This window comes from Tasmannia lanceolata, unplaced genomic scaffold (genome assembly GCF_043159265.1).
Source record: "Tasmannia lanceolata isolate RefF3 unplaced genomic scaffold, GAP_Taslan_0.1 ptg000003l, whole genome shotgun sequence".
In the NCBI taxonomy this organism is placed as follows: Eukaryota; Viridiplantae; Streptophyta; class Magnoliopsida; order Canellales; family Winteraceae; genus Tasmannia; species Tasmannia lanceolata.
Window position 1 is genome coordinate 54263870 of NW_027518680.1, and position 19125 is coordinate 54282994.

General features: G+C 41.0%; 1 protein-coding gene and 1 long non-coding RNA gene across 2 annotated transcripts; both read right to left on the reverse strand.

Annotated features, from left to right (window-relative positions):
* Positions 1 to 7007: 7007 nt before the first annotated feature.
* Positions 7008 to 7436, reverse strand: LOC143863369 (uncharacterized). Its single transcript, XR_013240869.1, has 2 exons — positions 7314 to 7436; positions 7008 to 7233 (listed from the first exon to the last, which is right to left on the reverse strand). It is a non-coding gene; the product is annotated as an uncharacterized LOC143863369 (long non-coding RNA).
* A 37-nt stretch (positions 7437 to 7473) lies between these two features.
* LOC143869936 (protein FAR1-RELATED SEQUENCE 5-like) lies at positions 7474 to 9906 on the reverse strand. The gene has a single exon (XM_077376477.1). It carries the CDS (start codon positions 9904 to 9906, stop codon positions 7474 to 7476), a length of 2433 nt encoding a protein of 810 aa, XP_077232592.1.
* Positions 9907 to 19125: the final 9219 nt, after the last annotated feature.

Below are 19125 nucleotides of genomic sequence, written 5' to 3' on the forward strand. Positions count from 1 at the left end.
GCCAAAAAAATCATTTCCATAGGATGATCCTAGCCCTCTCATCTATGGAGGAATTGCATATTATTATTTATGGGAACCTCTATGATAGGAGGGCTAGCATCATCCTATGGAAATGATTTTTTGTAGGTGACCTATCTACGGTGTGTTCCATCACATGGACGGTTCATATAATCCTATAATATGGTCCGTACGGTACTTTCTAAAAAATACGGGACTATAAGGGCTTACACCATATAAACTCTCAATCATTTCAGTTTTTACGGGCACCCGCGGTTCCATCCGGCCCGGCCCAATTTTGATGTGACCCGTACGGGCCAGGTCAAATTTCTACGGATCACTAATTTAGTGAGCGGGACCTGGCCCGTACAGGCGGGCCTGGGGGACCCGCGGGTCCGGAATAGTGCCTACATGCACGTGTCATGGAGTGGCTTATTTCAGTCACTTGGGTAGTGGACTCTAAGCAAGAAGAGTAGGTGCGACAATGGGATTGCGCACTGAATAGGATCACACTAGAATAGCCTGTAGACAGGAGCTAGTAATGTTATTCTACCAGACAAGACCATGTACATGTCCTGACAACTGAGGGGTCATATTAGTCTGTGGGCCCGACCTAGATTCTTGGTCTATCTAATAGTGGTCCTTCTATGGGTCGCCTGAGGGTAGTACTAGAGTCTTAGACAAACCCACGAGGCTAAGAGGGAAACCCGACATGGAATTCTCCGCCCTTGATTAAGGGGATATCATCTACAAAATTGGTCAGAACAATAGGCCCATAAAGATATCTTGGCCAAGCGTATTTGATAAATGGTTTATCAAATGTTTTATTAAAACATGTTTTTGAAATGATTTGCAAATGCATTTGCAGGCCCTAACTGCTTGATTGGAAGGTATACCATGAGTGGGCCAAGGAGGTAGTGAATGTCCACCCCCGTAAGACTCAACTCAGTAGATGTGGAATGGAGAGAGGACTTACACATATTAGATTTGATTAGGGGTATGATGATTTGACAGTCATCTTTAGGGTTACGTCTCGATAGATGCCACTGATCCAATGCGGTTGTAGTTATTAATTGCGGAACAAAATTGCAGCAGGGTTTATCTTTGGGTTATGCATGATCGAATGTCGGATCCCTGCAACGTTCTCACTCACAACTCGAATGACCCATTTATATCTTTTGGATAGAGTCCCATATTTACTAGACTGCACGGACAGACTAGATTCATTTGATGCGAGGGAAAAGATTTAAGCAATTCCTATGGTGTATACACACTGTAGGATATATACGTGGAATACCCAAAAGAGTTAATGGTTAACTTAGGGGTATTTTAGGAATTATATAAAATTATTGATGGAGCTTTTATCCCATTGGTTGGGAGGAATTAAGTTTATTTAATTAGAAAATTAAATAACAAGTGTTTATTTAATTTCAAAAGGTCAAAGAGCTAGCAATTTACTAAAACAGTTGTAACTCACTAAACACTTGGCCAAATTGAGTGTGTAAATAATGTTAGAGAGTATGCCCCGAAAAGCCAGTAGAAAGACATTTAGTAATCAATAAAGATTTATTTCATGACATAAATGAGTAATTATATTAATGAATTGTATGATGTGCTTATTTTGTGACACATGTTCGTCCTTGGATAGCATAGTAGAAATGTCATGCTCAAAGGATTCACAGATACAAGGGAGCATGGAGATATGACATCTCGGTTCTATGCAAGCCTTAATAGTTCATGGTTGGTAAACAGACTAGACATTTCTTTTTGTATACAACCAGCACCAGTTTTGCCTACATGATGTGACTTATCTCGGTCATCTGGGTAGTGGACTCTAAGTAAGACGAGTGGGTGCGACGATTGGATCACACGCTAACCGGATCAAACAAAGAACAACTTGTGGACAAGATAGTATAAAGTTGTTCTTTCAGACAGGACCCTTCACATGTCCTTAGACTTGAGGGATCTTATTGGTGTGTCGGCCCGTTATAGAGTCTTAGTCTATCTCATAGTGATTCTAGACCAGAGTCACATTCGGATAGAGCTATATCTTAGAGCAAACCCTCGAGACCAATAATGATACTCAACATAGAATTCTTCGCCCTAAAATTCAGGGTTTGACATCTACAATTTTATCAGAGTAGTAGGCCTATTAGATAGCTTGGCCAGGCGGACTTGATAAAAGGTTTATCAAAATATTTTATGAAACATTGAAATGTTTTCAAAGGATTTTACAAATGCATTTGGAGGCCGAACACTGCTTGACAAAAATGGTATACTAAGAGTGGACAAGGGGGTAAGAATGTCCGCCCCCCCGTATGACTCAACTCAGTAGATGTAGTTAAGAAGAAAGGACTTGCACATACAAGATGTGATTACGGGTAAGGTCATCTGAGAGTCATCTTCAGGGTTACGTCTTGATGGAGGCCACTGACCTAATGCGAGTGTAGTTTAACTACAGAGCGAGATCGCAGTGGGGCCCACCATAGGGTTCTGCAGGATCGACCGTCGGACCCCTGCGATGAACTCACTCATAACTCAAATCACTCGGTAACATCCAAACCAAGGTTTTAAATTTCGACCAAAATTTCGGGTTTCGGTCAACCCTGAATTTGAAATTGGGTAAACTCGAAACGGTACAAAATTTCGATCGAAATTTCTGTCGAATTTTTGATTCCCTGAAATTTCAGTCCAAAATTTCAGGACAATCTCCCAAAAATCTGGATTTTAGTCTTTAATTAATATTTTCTCGAACTTTCGGCAATTTCGTTCGAGATCTTTTATGAGATGAAATATTATTTGATTTGATTTCATTAGATTTCGTCAGAAATTTCGGTTTCGTTGAGGGACGAAACGCATTCCGAAACCGAAATTTGAAACCTTGATCCAAACATATCAGGGTTCTGCATTTTATGTAATTGCACGGACGGATATGATCCGTTGGATCAATATGGATATTATATATATATAGAGGAATGATAGATGTAAGGGCCCTCTTTATGCAAGGGCCGGAGAAGGGCCCTTAAATTGATCCACGTCATTAAGTGAAACTGAATTCAGTTTCTCAGCCGACTTTTAAAATGACGTGGATCTATTCAAGGGCCCTTCTCTGGCCCTTGCATAAAGAGGGCCCTTGCATCTATCATTCCTCATATATATGCTTATAGATATATATATATATATATATATATATATATATATATATATAGAGAGAGAGAGAGAGAGAGAGAGAGAGAGAGAAAAGTGAGTCTGGTCGGCAGACCAGAAAACCCGACTCTGCTCCTTCAACTTTGTAAGCCGTTAGATCTTAAGTGGGTTATCCTGGCCATTGTTGCAAATGAGAAAAGATCAAATGAGAAAAGTGGGTTATCTTCCACCGACGAAAACCCACGACGAAACCCACGACGAAAACCATTTCCTCTTCTCAGTTGCAGAGCTCCTCCCCGAGGGTTTCCGGATCTCACTCAAAACCTCCCATTTCACCGCCCAGTTGAAGAGCTCCTCGCTCGGATCTCACTCAAAACCGCCCATTAAATCAGGTACTTTCAAGATCTTGTGAAATATTTCTTCATTTTTTTCTTTTGAAGCCCACGACGAAAACCCATTTCCTCTTCTCAGTTGAAGAGCTCTTCGCCGTGGGTTTCCAGATCTCACTCAAAACCGCCCATTAAAAAGATCTCACTCAAAACCGACACTCTCAAAACCCTCTTCTTTCCCAGACTCAAATCAAAACCCAACCCATTTGCAGAGATTCGAGCAAAACCCACACTCTCAACACACATTTCAACACCCAAATCAAAACCCAACCCATTTGCAGAGATTTGAGCAAAACCCACACTCTCAAAACCCATTTCACCAACCCATTTGTAGATTGAATGCTAGGTTTTTTTTTTTTCGGAAAGATCTGTAGATTTTTCGAATTGAAAGGTGTTTTTTTTGGGTTCGAAACCCTAGCTGCTGTTTTTATTTTTTTTTCCATTTGTAGCTGCTGTTTTGGTTTTTCCTGTTTAGAGGGTTTAGTCCCTTAAGTTTGTTTCTGGAGTGGGAAAGAAGAGGGTTCTTTCTCCTTTTTTTCTTATCTTCTAATCTCGTTTCTCTCTCTCATTTCACTATAATAGGTTTTTGTTTTTACTCTGTTTTGCTTCCAGCCTATTATAAGTTGCTAACGTAAATGAAAATTCTCTCTGCCATTGAAGACTGATGGAAGAAGACTCTCTTGGCATTAGATTTCACATTTTTCTCTTTCTGTTGTTTTGTTAGACAATTGTGTGCAGATTGAGAGAGATTTGCTTGTAGTTTTGTGTGTGGGTTCCAAGTGGTTGGAATTGTTGACCTTTTCAAAAGTAGCAGTTTTGGTGAAAGCTTACTCACACATTGCAGCTGGAAATTAGGATTGGATCAAGGGTTCCCAATGGATCTAGTTTCATCTTGTACCCTATAATTTGGTATAAGATGAAAGTAGTGTTTTCCACTCAATAAATCTATGTTCATTTACTTTAAATTAAATGGCAGAGGAGGAAGTAGGGCTTTTTTACAACTGGTAAGAACTGATGATCTCATCTTTCCGGTTCATTTCACAAGCTTTTTCCATATAGCTTGGTGCATGTTCTTATTTAATTTTGCAGGAAGGTAAAATAAATTGATGGCTTCATCTTCAAATAGTGATGGAAGGTCAAGTATGTTCAGAATCCCCGTACTTAAATGTAAATGTCAGAAGAAAGCTACTCTGAAAATAGCCAAGACTGATGTGAATGATAACCAAGAACGGGTCTTCTACTCCTGTCATTTCAATGTAAGTAGAGATTGTTTAAGTGAAATATTTTTTCTTGGCAATTTCAAAGGTCCAACTTACATCTGTATAACGCGCAGGATGGTATTACTTAGAGGTGCAATTATTTTTTATGGGTGGATGATGTTTTAAACAAGCCGGAATTTAGGTGCCAGAGGGAATCCAATAACCATCAGAGAAGGTTGGGAGATGAGGTAGCCAGATTGAATATGTCAGCGCAAGAGACGAAGGAAGTGGTAGCTGAATTGGGAGATGCATTATCCAGATTGGTTGGGTGCCAGAGGGAATCCAATAACCATCTGAGAAGCTTGGGAGATGAGTTATCCAGATTGAACATGTCGATGCAAGAGATGAATGAAGCAGTAGGTGAATTAAAGGTCTTGTTGCGACGTTCGAAAGTACTTGAGAATGAAAAGGGGTGGAATAAAGCAGTTGGAGTTCTTGCCTTTTTGTTCTTGACTTTTTGGTACCTATTTCAGGGTATTTGAAAATGAAATGACTATCTGTAGGAATACGTTGTAAAGAGTGTGTTTTTGTTCTTGTCTTCTTGTTATTTCCTTAAGTGTAGTAAGACTTGCTTTTTTATTTCGAAACACCATTATCTATTGCACCTATGTTCTTGTCTTCTATACTTTTTCCCACTAATAAAGTTTGGAAGGAAAAATATCAAAAGAACACCTATCGATTGCATAAATTTTCTTCTAAAGTTTGGAAGAAAAAATATTTCAAAAAATTCATAATTTTATATATTGGAGCAAAGATTACATTACATGCAAGTGAGAAAAAAATTCTCTGATGGATGCTAGTTTAGGTAATTAAATTCTCTAACCAGATTATAAACACTGACATTTACTCTATCTCTGAGTGTGATTCTCCAGAATGTTATAATTTGGAAGAATGGCTGAGTTAAATATTGGAAGAAATTGAATCCCTTTTATTGAATGAGGCATCACCTTGTCACAGTTCGGATACACTTCTTTCATTTCAACATTAGGAGTGATTTGGGGATTTTGGAATTCTTGCTCATGAATGGATCAGTGCTCAAGGAGGATGTGTATTGCTTACAATAAGTCAATTAGCATTGTGAAAGATGGATAAAGAGTACAAAGAAATTGCTACCTCAACTAAGGGCTTATTCTCATACTCTAGTAATATTCACATGTAGATTTGACAGAATTGATTGCTCTTGCAATCCCAATCTTTCTATTCGATTAAAATAACAGCAGTCTTATTTGATCCCACTCTTTATTCAATAACCCCTGTTTCTGGATTTTGGGGGGTGACTAATTAGGATCCATTCCAATCTCATTTTCCACATTAACCTCTGTTTCTGGTTTTTTTGGGGGTGTAGTGAATCTTGCAATCTTCCCAACCCCTATCAAGTCCTTCCCAACACATGAAATTTGTTTGCTTTGGATTGCGATCTTTGGCAGAAATGTCAATGATAGGTGAGCAGAGGAGAGAAAGAGAGAAGAGGGAGTATCAAAAGGGCGAGATGGTAGAGGGCTAAGGGGAGAGAAGAACGGCGAGATGGCAGAGGGTTGTGTTGGGGGTTCCACGCAAAAGCAATTAATCCCACATTGGAAAAGTGGATGGGCTTATTAAATGAACCCTTTTTGGATTAACAAATGCATGATCCACCTTTCTAAGCTTAATGAACCACATCTTTTACCCATATCTACATAATTTCATTTTGCTATTCTCTGATAATAAACTCATATTTAGTTCATCTGGTGAAGAACATTTGCACCATCCTCCGTGACTCACTCTCTCTGAGGGAGTGATAGCAGAACCCTCACAGATGAATTGTTGAATTCCTACATCAAAAACAATCAGGTCACCCTAGGGAAGACGAATGAAGCATTCTAATCGCCTCGCAGAGAAGCAAAAGATATAGATTCTGGCAACCATACATTCTAAACACTATCATTCCAGTGCCACTCCATCAGAAATCACCTGTCAGTAACAAAACCCAATTATTAAAAGCTACAACCGGTTTCGTCACGGTTATGCTTAAGGCAATAATTCAACCACACATCTTAAAAAATAGATAACTCAGAAAACATACAGAACCCCTCAAACACAAAAGTTAAAGGAATTGAGAACAGTTACAACAATCCAAACACTTGAGGACCAAAACACATAGATATGAAGCAGCGACAAGAACAAAATTGACCATTGTTTTGATAGGCCCCACATTGCATCTCCAATGGCCTAAAAATCATGTCCAATAATAGTTTTTGATCATCTACATTCAAAGACTGTTATATAGACAACATCTTGCAAATCACTATTTAGGAAAATAATTTTGACATCCATATGATGATAAGTAAAAATGTGGTACGAGTATCATGAATATTAAAAGAATCTTTCTTTGAAACTCAAGGAGAAAGCTTCTTTAGTCTGATCTCTGTTGTTGAATGAAATTTCTTCTAGTCAGCATTGCCCTGCATGAACAAGAATAAGGATCATCATCAGGCCGTTACAACTGATACAAATAAACCATTTCATGTGAAGTAGGAATTACCTCCATATTGTTATTCAATCTATATTCAGTCTTCGTCTTCTTCCTCTGCCTCTTCATCTTCCTCCTCTGCCTCTTCGTCTTCCGCTACGTCTTCATCCTCCTGCACCTCCGTTGTGGGCAGCTATCGACACATATATTAACGAAAAAAAGGTACTACATGTTAAATCCCGTGAACAATAAATATTTCAGGAAAAAAAAGGAAAATGTTAGCAGTAATCCAAACCTTCATTTTCTTTTTACACGTTGTCTGGTAATGGCCCAAAAGACCACAAATTCCACACTTCTTCCTCTTGCGCTGGGTTTGAGACAACTCTAAAGGAGATTTATGCCGCGTAGCTTTTTTTGGGCGGCCTTTGCCTCTCACAACTTTGGGATCGCAAATAACAATCTCAGGGGTTTCCCTGATAAAGTTAGAATGCACTTGGCTGCCACTACATGGCATTGAAATTTGCTCAACCAACTTATTTTGTTCACATTCCGCTAACCAAGCATCAAAAGCTTCATTCATCTTCTTAAAGAGACTCTTATCACTCTGCATTTCTTCTAGAAGGCGTTGATGCTTTCCTATCAGGCACCATTTCTGAAGAGGAGTAGCGTCATCACTATCTTCTTCTCCTGTAGGCACTCCACCACCAACATGATATCTCGCCCCAATACTCCATCTATGTAAGATATATCTCGCAGGAATGCTCGTTAAACGCTTCAAGGTCATAATGCGGAGTATATGTCTACATAAAATCCCTTCAATTTCAAACTTCGCACATGCACATGTAGCCTTTACACCCTCTTTAGATTCCTCATACACAACCTTCGACCATTTCCATATTGGGTCATCACTGAAACCAACAATGTATTCGGTGACGTTGCCATTCTTACATGTCTCATCTTCCCACAGATCAATACTTTCAGTAAACTCGGTTTGGAATATGGTAAACAATGCCCTCGTATAAAAATCTCCTGCTTGGGCTTCCAACCGATTTTTTCCTTTCAATACAACTTTTGTTGATTTAGTATTGAAGTCTTCTTGAGATTCGGACTTACGACGAGCAACGAGTGCCCTATCATATTGTTGGACAAATTCTTGTAAAGTTGTGTTTTGATTGACGAAGCCATCAAAGAAGGCATTTATGCTCTCACTACGTGAACTGGATACCATGCCAGCAGTGAACGTGCCTCTAAAATAAACTGGCACCCAATGACTCCGCGACTCCCACATTTTCGCTATCCAGTCTTTTTCACCAATGTTATATTTCTGAACCATCTTTTTCCACTCCATCTCAGAATCTGATATTGTTTTCCTATAAAACCAATGAGAATAATCTTTTTCGAAGTCACTAGTTGGGTCTCTAAAAGCTGGAATATGCTCAACTAGATGCTTCTTGATGTGCCAATAGCAGAACCGATGGCGAGTACTAGGGAATACACTCTGAATTGCATTTCGCATTGCCCCATCCATATCGGTAATTATGCAACCAGGAGCCTTCCCAAACATACACCTCAACCATTGCTCAAACAACCATGTAAACTTCTCTTCCTTCTCGTCTGCTAGTAGTGCGCATCCAAAGAGGGCAGACTGTCTATGATGGTTCACCCCAGTAAATGGAGCGAAAGGCATCTGATACCTATTAGTCTTGTACGTAACATCGAAAACAATTACGTCAGTAAATGTTAGGTACGCTGTCCTTGCCCGTGCGTCCGCCCAAAACATAGATCTTAAATTGCCCACCTCATCCAACTCCATAGAAAAGAAGAAGTTTGGATCTTCTGATCGTTTCTTTTGGAAATGTTCTGCTACTATGACTGCTTCTCTCCCCATATTGTTCTGTCTTCGTATTCTCAGACGGGAAACCACTTGATTGGTTGTGATTTGTGCATCTGATCCTTTACATGACTCATTAATAGCCCTCGCAATACCAGCAGGCGGCAACCCACTATCTCGGAGCAAATCTATCAAATTCTTACAGGCATTGCTCTTATGGAATCCATTATGTGAACGATGCAATCGTATTCTGTCAGGGGAAGTGAGAGCATGACAATGAGTGGGTTGAAAAGCAGTGACAACCCACTTACCATTTTTGAGTGATATCTCCAACTTCGCTTCACAACCCTCCCGCTTATGGCGACGCACTTTCACTTTTTTTCCAGCCTGTCTCTTATCATTCGAGCTTCTAAACCCCTCTTTATCGCATACGAATCTCCTCCATATTACAACTTTAATATCCTTCTTCGAAGTAGCGGTCTTTGCTTTCCAAATTCCAAAGCCTGTAACCAATGCGTATAAATTATAATACTGATGGGCAGCTACTTCGTTCTCAAACTCCAAACCAACAAATGGTACAATACGTGCATTGCTCTGAGAATCATCCTTAATAGGCGTACTAAAGTTCCCACCACATCTCACATCATTATCACCTTCTACCAAAGTAGCCTCATTCAGATTTCCACCCCCCTCAACCATAACTACTTCATCTCCACCAACTTTCTCATTTACTCCTTCAGCTTCCGACATTGTATCTTCAATCAAAAGTAACATATTTGCATCAATTTGATCAATAGATAACACACAAGGTTCCAACTCATTACTGCTATCCATCGGTTCTATACAACGTCTTCAATCCCTTCTCATAAGAACAACCACAGTAAATAAAAAGCCATAAGAAAATCATTCCAATCTCAAATAAACAACATTTTACTTCGAATACAAAAATAGAAATAAAAGGTTTTCCCAATAGAAACAGAATATATGCTTCCTCTGCTTCCTGCATAACGATAGCTAAATATCCATTTTCATGCTAATGAGTTGTTACCAAAATCTATTTTTTTCCCTAAAAACCTTCTGTTTGAAAAATAAACAATAACCATCTAGCAAAAACCATTCAAATCTCAATCTTCTGTTTGGTCAATCCAGTTTCTCCTCGAAACCAAAACAAAAACAGCAGCTAGCAAAATATGAAGACCGATGTGGATTGAAAAATGCAGGTAGGGTTTCGAAACCAAAACAGCAGCTACAAATGGAAAAAAAATTAAAAACAGCAGCTAGGGTTTCTAACCCAAAAAAAACCCTACCTTTCAATTCGAAAAATCTACAGATCTTTTCGAAAAAAAAAACCTAGCATTCAATCGATGGCTTCAAAAGAAAAAAAAAACGAAGAAATCCGAGAGAGATCTTGAAAGAGGAGAGAGTTAGAGAGAAAGTACCTGATTTAATGTTGAAAACGAACGAGAAGGAGGGATCCAAGCCAAAACCCCTTTCTTTTTTCTTTTTTTAAATCTCTACAAACTCGCCCAAATCAAAACCCACAGTTGGTTTGATTTGGGTTTTGATTTCTCTACAAACTCGTCCAAATCAAACCCCTTTGTTTTTTCATTTTTTAAATCTGTACAAACTCCGCCAAATCAAAACCCACAAAGAACCGTAGCTTTCTCTACAGACTCACTTTGAAAAGAAAGCTCCAGCTTTGATTTTCTAAATCTCTGCAAATGGGTTAGTGGGTTATCTTGAAATGGGTTGATGAAATGGGTTTTGAGAGTGTGGGTTTTGCTCGAATCTCTGCAAATGGGTTGGGTTTTGATTTGGGTGTTGAAATGTGTGTTGAGAGTGTGGGTTTTGCTCGAATCTCTGCAAATGGGTTGGGTTTTGATTTGAGTCTGGGAAAGAAGAGGGTTTTGAGAGTGTCGGTTTTGAGTGAGATCTTTTTAATGGGCGGTTTTGAGTGAGATCCGGAAACCCACGGCGAAGAGCTCTTCAACTGAGAAGAGGAAATGGGTTTTCGTCGTGGGCTTCAAAAGAAAAAAAATGAAGAAATATTTCACAAGATCTTGAAAGTACCTGATTTAATGGGCGGTTTTGAGTGAGATCCGAGCGAGGAGCTCTTCAACTGGGCGGTGAAATGGGAGGTTTTGAGTGAGATCCGGAAACCCACGGCGAGGAGCTCTGCAACTGAGAAGAGGAAATGGTTTTCGTCGTGGGTTTCGTCGTGGGTTTTCGTCGGTGGAAGATAACCCACTTTTCTCATTTGATCTTTTCTCATTTGCAACAATGGCCAGGATAACCCACTTAAGATCTAACGGCTTACAAAGTGGAAGGAGCAGAGTCGGGTTTTCTGGTCTGCCGACCAGACTCACTTTTCTCATATATATATATATATATATATATATATATATATATATATATATATATATATATATATATATATATATATATATATATAACAAGAGACTCTAAGAGAATTTTTCGAGAATGAAATTGGAGCCGTATAACTCTCATTTGATGCGAGTTAGTAATTAATGGATAATTAATTAATAATTAATTATTCATTTATTATACATTGTTATATATTATTAATGTGATTAATAATAAGTATAATAATGTGAAATCCAAATGTGGATAGTTATTCCCAAACCAGTTTCGCAAAAGTTACGGAATTATAACGGAATTAGAAATTGGGATAGTACTACTACACTTTGGATAAGGTTGGTGGGGCCCACCACACGCCCACAACAGATGGGAGAGCTGGGGAAAATGTTTCCCAATTGCTCTAGGAGTTCGTAATGCACAAGAACTCCTCTTTGGATATGAATTGCTAAAATGAAGCCTCTGGACTTGAGCAATTCCTTTCCAGCTCGAACACTTATTAGATAAGGCCACAAAGGACTGGAGAATTATTAAAAATTCACTCCCCCAATCAGTGAGGGGCGCCCCACTCAACCTTGGACATTTGGGAGGAGTCCCAATGCTTCGAGGAGTCTCAATGCAACTAGTTTCTCAATTGGAAAGGAATTGGGAGAGAGAAATACAAGGACTTATCAAACCAAACTCCTTTTGATTAAATATGGGAAAGGGCTGGACGTTTTCCAGAGCTTAGAACCTTGGAAATTCATCCCCCTTTCTCCCCTCTTGAAAAAGTTGTTTTCACTCATCTCTCTCTATCTCTCTCTCAATTTGCAAAAGTTAAAAAAATAAAGGCTTCCAATCAATTTCTCTGCAACTAAGTTAATGATTAGATCGGACCTTGTTGAAGTGATTAAGTGTTATTCACATCCACAATCAACGGTGCAAAGAAAATAATCCATCGGTTCAACTTGTGAGGTTCACGGCGTTCAGAACGATCGCAACCGTTCGAGGAGTAGATCAAGCAACGTGGTTCCTTGATTTATTCTTCAAAGAGGTATTTCTTTATGCTTAATTAACATAATTAACTAATCTAGACTTTAGGATCTTAGGCAAAAGCAAGATCGAAAGGAAACTTTAAAGTTCCATGCGTTTTTGTTTCCGCTGCGCATAGCGATCTTGCCGGAAGGGTATAGCCTTCCTTCAAATACTCATTGGAAACAAATTTTAAAGAGCTACAACTTCTTATTTTATGACATTTCTATATTCGGCTTATAGTCCAAAAACGGGATTGAAAATCAGTTACCAGCTTTGTAGCGGGAAATCACCACATCAGGGTGGGCCCCGCATGCAAAAACACTCAACTCAATCAAAGGGGGCACATTTTCTACTTTTTTCATGCATTTAAAAAGAATTCAAATCCTAGTTGCTATATATTTGCAGAGAAAATAGGAAAAGTAAATATTTAAAAAGAGAGAGACTATGGAGGAGATTTCTTTGGAGATTTTTTCGGAGAAAAATTAGCAACTCAAATATCAACAAAAGTAACTCACATTTTTGGGATGGGAGAACGTCCAACTTTTCCTAAGTTTTTGGTGTTCACAAAGATTGTTTCTTTTTATTGGAAAATCAAAAGCTAGTTTCCTCCTAGTTTTATGGAGAAACTTTAGGAAACTAAAATGTTTCAAAATCAAAACATATAAAAGCCAATGTGGACTTTTTTCAAGGTGATATTCATGCTGGAAATTTGTGCTCCCACCTTTAGGAAAATGTCCAAGTCTTTTCATTATCTCTCTCTTCTAGTTTCTCTTTTCCTAGTTCTAGTTCAAGAACAAAAACAACAAAAGCTTCACAAGAAAAAATCGTCTTCCAAACCTTAGGTACTGTAGACACCCCATTTTGTCAAGACAAGACTAATGATAGGTTGTTGCAATGATGGATCCTATGATGAGTCTTGAAGCTTCTCTGGTCTTTCTCTCGATATCTATCTCAATATCTCTCTAGGTTTTTTTAAGACACATAGTTATCCAATACCCTAAACAACCAACAGCCAAGCCTACATCCACAACCACCCAAGTTTACCAAAAACCTTCCGAAAGAGCCCTAAAATGGTAAAACAAAGGTCCCAAGGATAAAGCCTGATAGATTGGCACCCACTTTTACAACAAACACAACATCCTAAAGATCCAAACACCAAAACTCGCCAAAAGCTCTACCAGATGCCATTTCTAGGAACCGGAACCACCTTTCGGTCACCAGAAACCACTTTGGCTACCAGGAACAACCTTCCTAGAGCTAAAGATCACCTATCAAGCAACCATCAAACCCAAGCCAACATCCGGGAACCTGTTACCAACTTCCAGGGACCCGGAACCCATTTTCAGGACTCAGAAACTACTTTTGGTCACCAGAACTAGCCCCGATTATCAATAAATGTTTCTAAACATTCAAGGATCATTTTTTGTCACTACAAAAATTTCACTAGGAATAAAAAACCGCTCACCAGCAATCGGGATCCAAAAACCACTTTTCGGTCTCCAAAAGGCATAAAGTAACTAGCAAAAGTTACTTTTTCGTTGCTCAGAACCATTTTTTAGCAATTGGAGGTCAGTTTGGGTCACTGAAACAGCTATTTTGACATGCACTAGCCCTCCCTCCCTAGAAAACTACTCTTAGAAACCCGAAACCACTTTCTGAAAACCTGAAAACCCACTCGGACTAACCGGGGCCAACATTTGGGAGGAGGCCCACCTCTAAATCGCAGGGGACTCCCCCCAGTCCCCTGCGATTTTACAGGAAAAGTCTATAAGAGGGACCTCTCCCTCTTCATTTCTCATCCCTTTGTGGACCCGTGATCTCGAGGCTGCCTGAGGGGGCCTCTCGATCTCCAGATAGAGAGCTTTGCTAAGGCTCTCTCGAAAATATAATGCCTTCACAGCATGAGCCATGGCGGTATATTTGATACTTCTTAATTCGGAGTCAAAGCTAGGAGTCAAAATATACCTAAATATGAAGAAGAGTCGACATCCATGGATTAAGGCCATGGAACCCATAAAATACTCTGTGCAATGGATAAATCCAGAGATAATTGGGTCCGTGCCTGGTTACGAGTAGGGAAGGTGTTAGACACCCCACTCGCCCGAGCGCACTCGGTCTCTTATGCCATTTTTATTATTTTCAAAGAATTTTGGACTAAAATCAAGTGAAATGGGAACAGGCATCCCTGAGAAAATGTCTACCTAAGCATGCATGACTCAGGGATGGGCAAAGAAAGCAAACAAATCCTAACTCATCACATCTAATCGTAACTCAACACATCTAAGAAAACAGTAAACAATCACATGCATAACTGTAGCTAAGCAGATAATGACAGATATGATGAGTGTTTGTCTTATTAAATAATCGCAAGTGCACGGGTCGCGTGTAGTCACGGGTCGAACTTAGGGAAGAGAAATCTAGTTGTCAATCCTATTCCTGTACCGATTAGAATAATAGCTATGATATAATGTTGCCTGGCAAAATCTAAGGATTTCCATGGGCTTGACCTCGGAGCCAACACTATATATAAGCGTATATTCTATTCAATCTAAGAATCAAATTCAACTAAGATCTTTTTTTGATTTAAAATCCTAATTTAGGCAAAGTGTACCAAAGTTCAATGCTCTCTTTTAACTACTTATCTAATTTAATTAGAAAATCAAAATTCTAAGGGCTTAAGTTAATTGGAAAATTGCAAAATAATTTAGAATATTGTAAAAATCTTAATTCAATGTAAAAGATTACTTAGGGTTAGAATCCACCATGGGTTTGGATTAGATTGATTAATTAAAAAAACTCTTGAATTGGGTTGAAAATTCGATTAACTAGTCAATAAGGAATAAGATCAAAGGGATGCCATTCCTTATAAGTAATTAATCAAATCCACTCTCCAATTTACATTAATTATATAGAACTTTATATTTGTTAATCAACAATCATTCATACGAAAGAGGAAAGCCAATGGCATGAATGATTGGAATTTTTCAAACACAAAATCCTACACAAATTTTCAATTGAGTTGATTGATTTAATTATAAATATTTTTCCTTCCCCATGGCTTCAACTAAACCCTAAGTAATTAGGATTTAGTTATTTATGAAGAAGGGAAGAAAAATAAAAACAAAAAAAAATAGATGGGAGAAGAATTACCATATAGAACTTGAAAGGAAATGAAACAAAAGCAAATTACTTCTTCACTAACTTGAATTGAAACAAAATTACATCAAATCAAACTTAAAATAAATAACAAAAATTAAATAGAACTTAGTATTTTGCTCCTCCAACTTTGGCCAAATCCTCCTCTTCAAGCTTTAGTGTCACCTTGAAGTGGATCCTTGAATGGTTGATCCCTAATAAAGAGAGAGAACGAAGAACTTGAAAAAGAAAACAAGAGAGAACAAGAGAGAGCTTGAAAGTGGTAGAGAGAGAAAAAAAATGAGAGAATGTCTTCTTTAATATATAGAGAGACCTCCTTTTTGGGAATTAGATGGCAACGTTGGCAACTCTTTCTTTTTTCCTTGGTTGTGATGGGTCCCACCAAATCCTTGGATTCTTGCTTTATTTTCTTATCCCACATGGGTCCCACATGATTACAACTGCTATTTTCTAATTTGAAGAAAACATTGGCTGTTTATATTATTCCATGCATGGGCTGATTTCTATAAAGAATCAATAAACTTCCAAAAAAATCATGAGCTGCTTGCTAAAAGTGTGGGCTACATATTCAGATTTCTAAAAACTAGAACCACACGTGGACCTCACATGTGCATGGCAGTATGCTATTCTCAAACAAAATGGAAAGTGGCTACTGTTTCTATTCTCATGGGAGTCTCACATGATTGTTGCATAGTATATTTTGCATGGCAAAATACTATTTTGCTCACCCGAAAACGTGGGCTGAAGTGTTTTGCACGGATTTTGATAACTTGGCAAGATGCCAAAATGGTGGGCTGATTTCTTTCCTCTTCACAAATTCCATAACAGCCATCGCTTTCCATAACAAGTTTTCTCCAAAACCCAAGTGGGTCCCACTAGTTGCCATAAACTTCAATCCTCTAAAAAAGAATCCTATTTCCATGCACATACACGTATGCCTTTTTCTTGCTTGCCATGCAAAAAGCAACAAATTTTATAAATTCACTTTCTAATAACCAAAGTGGGCTGACCGAATATGGATGGGGCCCATTTGGAATGATCCAAACCATCCTCATAAGATGATCCAAACGGTCTTGTTTGATGAGCCATCAAATGAATGGTTGTTCACTCCAAACCATTTCCTTAGGTCGATTCAAACCATCCATCTAATGGATAACATTTGTAATTGGTCGAATCCCCTATTTGAAATAGCCGTGTGATTTTCTCTTTAAACATGGGTCCCACTTTATTAGGTTGATCAAAACCGTCCAAATGATGGGCTATGATAGGGTCCGGACTCAGCACTGAGGGAATCCGGACTCAGCAATCCGGACTCAGCACTGAGGGGTCCGAACTCAGCATCCAATTAGCTTCTGGCACGTGGCCCTCACAAGGACCGTTGGAAGGCCAACACCTGTCTCCACTAGGTGTGACACCTGGACCAATCAGGGACCTCCACTTGCCCTCCTTAGGTATGAAACCTGGTCCATACAGAGGCCACCACCTGGCTCAAAACTACCACCTGTCCTAGACAGGTGGCTCAGAATCACTATAAATAGCCTTCACTTGTGCTAAGGTGAGGGTCCTGAAAATCTGAGAACCAAAACTCTAAGCTTTTTGCTCTGACATTGCTCTACACTCCTGCTCATACTGACTTGAGTGTCGAAGCGCCCGTCCGGAGTATCACTCCGGGTTGGTCCTCTGACCCTTTTCTTTCTTGTCTGTACTCTGTGCAGCGCAGGACTCAACCAGCCATTCAGCCGTGGCTCGTTAGCCCGGACCACCCAGCCCTACCATAACCTGTTACCGATTTTAGGCCTAACAGATTTGGCGCCATCCGTGGGACCACGCAACAAAAAGCTGTTCGAAAATCTCACCCAGATAAAAATGGTAGGACAGACCGGCAAGCGAGCACCTCCGACTTCTCGGGCTACCCGGGCTACGGCCCCCCGTGAAGGACGAAGTGAGCGTCTGGCCTCGCAGGTGGAGGTCGGGGCGGCCGTGGAGCGGACTTCGCCCCACTCGGACCGTTCAGACCCCACCCCGACCCCGAGGGAGATGAGGGCCCTTTTTCAGGAAATGACCGCTGTAGTTGCGCAGTTCAGGAATGCGGCTCCCGCACTCCAGCAACACCCCGTCGAGGTTTCTCGACCTGTTCAGAGGGGAGAAAGCTCCCGCAGAGAACGCGCGTCTCCACCCCGCGACCAAACTCGTCACTCCACTCGAAGAGACCACCAGTCGCGGGACAGGAGCGTGCGCCCTGAGCCTCGTCGACAGCATCACCGGTCACGATCTCCCTCCGTGCAGAAACGGGGCAGCAAGAGAGACCCTATGCACGGAGAGGGATCGCGGCACCGGCGAAGGAGTCCCCTCAGCCAGTCCGGATCCGCAAGGAGCCCATCAGCCGTAAGGAGTAGACCTGCCCGTCTGGCCGAACAGAGGGACGATCCGATGTTACTAAGAATCCAGAAGATCGATAACAGAATCGAGGAGCTGGCTAGAGATCATGGCCGCCCTGCTTCAAGGATCTTTAGTAGCAATCCCCCTTTCACAGACCGGGTACTCGGTGCGGCAGTCCCCTTGGGCTTCAAGATGCCGCAGATCCCACAGTATGATGGGACCACCGATCCCGTGGATCATCTGCAGACCTTCAGGACGACGATGCTCCTCCACGGGGCGTCGGACGGGTTCCTTTGCAGGGCACTCCCCACCACATTAACCGGAGCCGCGAGAGATTGGTACTCACGGCTGAAGCCCAAGTCCGTTGACAATTTCGACGACTTCGGGGACGACCTGGCCCGGCATTTCATGAGCAGCAGAAGGCCTCGAAAGACGACGGCTTCACTGATGGCCCTGAGGCAGGAAGACGGTGAGGCCTTAAAAGCGTTCGTTGGCCGGTTCAACAGGGAGGCCCTTCAGGTACCCAACCTGGATCCCTCCGCGGCAACGAATGCTCTTCTGGCCGGAGCCCGGTCCACCGACTTCCGAAGAGCAGTCGCCCGGCGAAATCCGCAGTCCTTGGCAGATCTGATGACCGGGGCGGAAGAGTACATCTCCGTCGAGGAGACTCTCGCTGCCCTGGATTCCGTCAGCAAGAGAAGACCAGAGGAGAAGAACCCCGCCAAGCAGCGTAGGGATGACAGACCCCAGAGGAAGGAGAGCAGTCCGTCCCGGAAGGAAAGGAGCTCCCCCAGGCCTCGAAAGGAGAGGAGCCCCCCGACGAGGGAGCGCTACACGCCCCTCACCGCATCTAGGGCTCAAATTTTGGCAGCCATCCGGAAAGAAGACTTCATCCGGTGGCCGAAGAAGCAGACGCCGGAGGCAGGCACCCAAGACATGTCCAGGTATTGCCGGTTCCATAAGAGCCACGGCCACGACACCAACGCCTGCATTCATCTCAAGGAGGAGATCGAGCAGCTGATAAGCAGAGGGTACCTCGGGAGGTACTTAAAAAATAACGACAACAGAAGGGAGCGCCAGGACAACCCGAGACCCAGAGACAGAAGTCCTCGAGACGCCCAACCCCTG